This window comes from Melospiza melodia, chromosome 19 (assembly GCF_035770615.1).
Source record: "Melospiza melodia melodia isolate bMelMel2 chromosome 19, bMelMel2.pri, whole genome shotgun sequence".
Taxonomy (NCBI): Eukaryota; Metazoa; Chordata; class Aves; order Passeriformes; family Passerellidae; genus Melospiza; species Melospiza melodia.
Window position 1 is genome coordinate 13821129 of NC_086212.1, and position 6858 is coordinate 13827986.

Genomic DNA, 6858 nt, shown 5'->3' on the forward strand with positions numbered 1-6858 from the left:
CTGCTCCACAGTGAGGTTTTGCTTTTTTTATTGTTTTAATTTGGCCTTTCTAAAATGAAGGGTTGTAGGATTGGGTAAGTGCTGGAACAGAAGGAGTGCTGGAAAGGGGGAAATCTGGAGGATGTGATTATGAGAGGAAGTGAGAACTCAATTAAGGAATTTTGGGTGTGATGAGAGGAAAGGAGAAATAGGGAACATGAGGTTGGTTTGTGGTGGGACAGAGTGTGGCTGGAGCACAGAGTGCTCCAGTGCAGCAGTTTTAGGTGAGTAAATAGCTGGGGATTTGCTCACCAAGTTGCACAGGTAATATGCTGGGATAGGAGAACTGGTTCTTGGCCCCAGGAGGATTATCCAGCCCGTAAGAGTGGGAAATGGGGCTGTTCCTGTGGGATGCTGAGGATCAAACACAGGCCAGGAGGTGCAGGGTGGGAAATGAGACTCCCCAGAGGCAGCAGGGCTGGGTCTGGAGCCCCTGAAACAGCAGCACCAGAGTGGGGCAGAAATGGGGACACGGGAGCTGGGGAAGCTCTGCGTGCATCAACAGATCCTCATGAACAGATTCTCACCTGGCAGAGAGGAGTGCCAGGGGGAAAAAAAACCATCAACCCAGCAAAACCAAGAAGGAATAAACCAGAGAGTTTTAAGCCAAATGAGATCTTTGAGATGTTTGAAAGCATCAGACAGCTCTGAGGGTTTGGGGATGCCCCCCTGCTGAAAGCGAGGTACCAGCAAGGTGCCAAGCAGCCTTTGGGATGGCTCGGGGCGCTCTCAGCCTGGCACTGGTGGTGTCACTGCCCGTGCTGTGTCTGCAGCAGCCCCTGCTCGGGGACACTGAGCTGGCTGAAGGCGCTGCAGGGTTTGTGGGTTTGTTCTGCAGAAAGCAAAGGCTGAACTGGGGCAGCTGCAGGAGCTTGCTGTGCATGGCACTGACACCCAGGGGTTGGAGAGGGTGGCACACAGCCCTGGGGCTCTCCTGTGCCCAGGGCAGCAGCCCCCAGCCCCTGAGTGCAGCCTGGAGCTGAAGGAGGGACATTTATTATTGTTCTGCCCCAGGAAATTAATTTCTCAGTGGATAAAGTCCTCTCTGCCACACACATCTGACTCCTTCCAGCTGCTGAACTTGGAGGTGGGTATTTCTAAGGACTCCCTGCAGATTTTACACAAAGCTGCATTCAAAGTGTTTTGCATTTTAGCTCTTTCTGCTGTTCAGATCCGTGGATCTCATTAGTGACGGTTTATCAAAAGGAGGCTTCTAAGAGTTTTTACAAACGTAGCAATTACTACATTGATCAGGGCATTCCAGCTTTACAAAAATAATCAGAAATTCAAGGGCATAATACTCTTATATCACAATAAATAATGCAAAAGCCTTCACATGAGTCAATCCTATCAGGCAGCTGTTGAAGCCACGCTGTCACTGACACTGTAGTGATAACTGATTTCAGAGCAATAGAATTGTTTGCTTTCACCCTTTGGAAACTGTACTCAGGCTGCTTTATGGCAATCAGCAAAAATGTCATTCTATTCTTTCATTGAAAGGTGGGTGTAGAACAATGCTGTTACCTGCTGGTGTTTGGAAAAATAGCTTTCCACAGAGGTTACTAACGAAATCTTTTAGAAAACACTGACTTGCTGGCAGTGGCACTGAGATAAAGCAACAGGCACAAACGAATGCTAGAGGGAATGTTATCTCAGTCTCTAGAAAGTGGCATTCCCTTTCAGGATTCCTTCCTCCCAGTAAGTGTTTTGTAACCACTCTGGATTTCTTTCCATTATAACCATTTAAAAAACTTCAAATAATTCAGTTGAAACCGGTTTTCACTCTAAAAAGTAGGAAACAAGGCATCATGTAGGAGGCTTTTGTCTTTCCTGCACCCTTCCTTCAGGCACTGCGTTTAAAGTGAGCTGCTCTGCATCTCGACATCTACATAAATATATTTATATTTATACACCCATGCCGTGTTTTTTCCACCCAAAACCAGGTGTTTACAGCATGCACTGTCCCACACTCATGCCATAGCAGCAACACACGATTTCTTTGAAAGTCTTCCTCATCTCCAGGCTCCTGAAGGCGTAAATGAGCGGGTCAATGACGGAGTTGCACATGATCAGCACCAGGTAGGTGTTGAAGTGCGCCGTGTAGCAGATGCAGTAGGGGTTCATGGGGCAGGAGATGATGAGGATGAGGTGGAGGAAGAAGGGCGCCCAGCAGACGATGAAGACCCCCAGGAGGATGGTGATGGTGACGGCGCCCTTCATGCAGGTGCGCTGGGCGGGCACGCCCTCGACGGGCAGCGCCGCGATGCGCTTGACGTGCAGGCGGGCAAACAGGAACATGTGCACGTACAGCGAGGCCATCAGCAGCAGCATGGTGAAGAACATGGTGATGAGACACACAATGACAGTTTTGCTCTCCGAGTAGGCAATGAAAATGATGCCACAGATGATGCACGCCACCCAAATGAGCACAATGAGGGTCAGGGCTTTCTTCACCGTCATGATGCTGTGGTAACGGAGGGCATAGAAAATAGTGATGTACCTGTCGATGGCTATGACCAAGAGGTTGCAAATGGAGGCTACCAGAGAAATACAAATCATGGAGTCAAAGACATTGTCCATGTGCTGGATGAAGTGGTCGTCGATGATCAGGTAGCCGCTGCTGAGGATGGCGATCATCACGGTCTCCAGGGCGTTGGACATGCTCACCAGCATATCTGCCACGGCCAGGCTGCAGAGGAAGAAATACATGGGGGAGTGCAGGTTGCCGTTCTTCAGCACTGCCAGGATGACCAGGATGTTCTCCAGCAGGCTGATGATGCCCAGGGTCAGGAAGACCTCGGCTTTGATGAAGACCTGCTCGCAGAACCCGTCGCCGCTGCGGTTGGTGGGGACGGAGTCGTTGAGGTCCTCGCTGGCGTTCAGCAGCAGGGGCTGCAAGGAGAATGCAGAGCGTGTGGTGTTCATGGCCAGCACAGCAGCTGGGCTCACCCCTGGCTGGGCGCCTGAGGCAGCACAGGTTAAAAAGAGAAAAAAAAATACAAAATGGAAAGCAGGTCCTTCCAAGCTGCTGCTGTGCATGTGGGGTGCGATCGAGCAGGACTTTAGTCACTTTTACAAGGGCAAACATCAAACAATCTGCATTTACAGTGGGTTCTATGCCAGGCTGCTCTTTCCTTTAGAAGAAAGCGATCTCCCAAGCCTGTGGGCAGCAAACAGCTGCGTCTGCAGGGAGGAATCGGCAGCAGGACATGGCTGGGCTCAGCTCTCCTGGTGATGAGAAGCAGAGAGTTTCCCCTTCTGCCGGGGCAGCCGGCATGCTGCAGCTCAGCCCAGCATCTGTTGCTATTTCCGTGGCAAGGAAGGAGCCGAGAACGAAGGGATTTATAGATGCAAGAAAGAAAAACCAACTCCTCCTGCAGCGTGCGAGCGGAGCGTTGGCCATTGAGAGCGAGCACCTGGGTGAGTGACAGCCGGAGCACCTGGAGCGGCATCCCGAGCATCCCAAACCGTCTGGCGCCCTCTGCAGAGCCCGAGCAGCCTGGACCTGCCCCAAAATCCCTCTGGAAAACCTAAAATCCATCCCGAAACGCTTCCTGCCCGCTCCGTGGCAGGGTTTTGGTGCTCGGACACCCTCCGTGCACCTTTGGGTGGCCACTAGGACTGGGCTGAACTGGGATTGTTCCCATTCAAACCTCGGCAGGACTGGGGAGATTTTCATTTATCACATGTGAGCAGGCAAGCATAAGGCAGATTCTCCTTGCGCTTCATTCCTTGTGTATTTCTGTGGTGCAATTTTCTTAGTTTGATTTTTTAAAAAGCGCTTGCTGATGGCTGAACCCTTCCCACCTCATGTCTTTGCAGAAACACTTTGGAATCAAGTGCAATGTCACTTATATTAATGTTTGGGGCTTCTCTTGCAGGTTTGTTAGCTTAAAAAAGTCACAAATCTCTCCCAGTTTCATTGTGAGCTCACAGAATTACTGCCTTGCACCCACAATTCAATACCAAGAGGCAGCACTTCTCAAATTTAACCTGCAGGTGACAGATTTACAAGGACAGGGTCCAGTGCAGCAGTTTAAAGTGAATAAATAGCTGGGGATTTGCTCATATTACCAAGTTGCACAGGCAATATGCTGGGATAGGAAGTCATTAAATGTGTTGCATCATGAATTTCTGAACGTATGTGACAGCAGGACAAGCTACCATTTGCACTGAGGTGCAATTTGAGGTGGAAATGGAATTTCGTACACCCAAGTGGATTAATGGCACCATCAGCTTTGCCATTAAGCACTAAAAATAGTGGGCTGGAGCCTCCTGCGTGGCAGCAAACTCACACTGGCTCTGAGGCCAGTGCTGAGGGGGGAGAGGCTGTGTCTGCACCAAAACCAGCAACGTGGCAGCCCTTGTTTCCAGAGAATTTCTCTGCTCAGCTCTGGAAAACCTCAGTGATCTGAAATGTCACTAAATATTTTGTATTCTCCTTATTTTCCAAAGGGTTTCTCTGCTCAGCACTGGAAAAGCTCTGTGATCTGAAATGTCACTAAATATTTTGTATTCTCCTTATTTTCCAAAGGGTTTCTCTGCTCAGCACTGGAAAACCCCCATAATCCGTCACAAAATATTTTATATTCTCATCTAATAAATTGCTGCTCCTCAGCTGCCCGTTCCTGCTTCATGTCCAGGGATCCAGGGAGTGACTGGGATTATTGCAAGGCAAAACCAATGGCAATTGCAATTACTGCAAAGCAGGCGGGTTGCTCTCACATCCACCCCAGTGCTGCGGTGGATTTTTGTGTCCTGGATGTGCAGGACCCAATTCCCATTCCTTTCTTGGCCAGAAAAATGAGATTTCCTGAGCACAAAGATGGATTTGTCAGCTTTGCACTGCCAGACCTTTCCTTCAGCAGCAGCCTCTGGTCCAGCCCTGCCACCATCTCTGCTTCTCTGCCCTTCGCTGTCTGAGCCTTCCAAACTTGAAATTGTTATCCAGCCCCAGAATCTCCAATCAAAGTTTTGTGTGCTTCAATCACAGCAGATGGGTCCCTCAAAGAATCCTGAGCAGCCCTTAAATAGAGGTCAGAACAACCTGCCCTGAGCCCACAGAGATGCAGCAGGTTAAATGCGGAAATTAGATTTATGGTGATGTCTCTTACATTGCTCTCATTTGTGTTCTGTCCTAAAATAATTCCTTTTCTAAGAAAAATAAGCTGTAAATAAGAGGATGTCCGCACAGTTAATGAAATATTGGCTGTGATGAAGGCAAAGCAAAGGTTTGGCTGTTTTATCCACCAGCAGAAATGAACAATTTTCCCAGGTAGGAACCTCTGCCGTGTTTTACAAAGCAGTTAAAAACAAGGCTGGTTTTATTTTTTTAAATGCTGTTATTGCTCAGTTGTTTCTTCACTAGTGAAACTGTTTAATCCTCAGGGAAAGGTAAAGGGAAAGTAGCATTTACTGCTAAATGTGGATCATGGAATTTCCTAAGAGAAATTATTGTTTAAGGCTTGACATGAGACTGGGCTGATAATGGCTGATAAATGTGTATCACTTTCCTTTATTTTCACTCTTTTTAACAGTGGTTTCTACCAGACAAAAGTGGAAATTTTAAAGGAAATTAGAGGATAATAAGCAGATATTTTCTCCTGTGCAGCAGGGAATTATTGTTGTCCTGAAGTTTCCAGTAGCCAAACCAGTGAGTGAAAACCTCTCAAGGACTTTTCCTCTGTGTTGTTCTTTATGGAAAAGGTCTTAAAAGTTGAAATATTTTCTCTCAGCAAAGCAAACAATGCTGATTTTGAATTCTGTGCACATTTCTGGAAGGGGCTGCCTCAGCACAGTTTAAATTTCTGATAATGAAATATTTGACAAAATAAAGGAAACTTCAGATCTGATTCAGCATTTGTACAACATGAACCGCTTGACTACTGACTTCGAGAAAAAATCTCTTTAATAATTTTCACTGAAACATGGAGATCACTCGTTATGATAAAGAGCAGAAACACACTTTGGGACATTTTCTATGATTGTATAAAATGATTATAAAATATAAAAAATATATATAAAATTATTTCTAATTCTAATTTATTAAGCTCAAAAAAATCTGGACATAGGAGCCTCACAAGAGCCTGGCAGGTGAGGAAACCAAAGACACGGTGATTTACTGAAATGCTGTGTTTTTCTTCAATATCTTGAGGAGACAGCTTTCCAAGAGCAATTTTTGCCCTCTCAGAGTCACAGGCTTCAGGATCCCTTGCCACACCAGGTCTTGGATGTAATAATGGAGAGATTTCCATGTCTTCCTCCAAGAAGTTGCAGTTCCTGCAGCTCCCATCATGCCCAGAGCTAATAATGTTATTTTCTGAGGCAAGGATGAATCTGACATCAGCTGTGGTCAGAGATGTTAAATCTGCTTGCACCACTTTGCTGGCAGAGGTTTTCACAGTGGAAGGGCAAATCCTCACCTCATGCAAGGGGCTGAGTCCCTGCTGAAACCAAGCCCCAGGAGTTTGCATCCTCTGGGATGTTATCCACTGAATGCTCCTTCATCAGTGAGGGGAAGGAGCACCAAATCCTGATTGCAACGAGGGGGCTCTCAGAGGAAGATTTCTATAATTGCAGCCAGTTAAAAGGTTAATTTAAACAGCCTCAACTTCGGGACATTTTGGACAATTTTCCTTCCCATCCCTGCGTAAGAGGAGACAAAGCAGACCTGATTGCAAAACACTCACCAGCACCTGCAGGTGCTCCTCATGTGAAAGGGAATTGAAGTGTTTCACGCCGATAATGCTCAGTGTCAGCTCTGTTCTCTGGTTTGCAGAGTGAGACACAAGCAGACGTGATTGATCCAGCTGCGTTCTG

General features: G+C 47.2%; 1 protein-coding gene across 1 annotated transcript; it reads right to left on the bottom strand.

Moving 5' to 3' along the window:
* Positions 1-1899: 1899 nt before the first annotated feature.
* Positions 1900-3103, bottom strand: MC3R (melanocortin 3 receptor). Its single transcript, XM_063172016.1, has one exon. The coding sequence runs from the start codon at positions 3076-3078 to the stop codon at positions 1987-1989; it is 1092 nt and encodes a 363-aa protein (XP_063028086.1). The 5' UTR covers positions 3079-3103; the 3' UTR covers positions 1900-1986.
* Between the last annotated feature and the right edge of the window lie 3755 nt (positions 3104-6858).

Coding starts and splice junctions, on each gene's coding strand:
- MC3R (XM_063172016.1), bottom strand. CDS start 3,078: ATGCACAGCAGCAGCTTGGAAGGACCTGCTTTCCATTTTGTATTTTTT.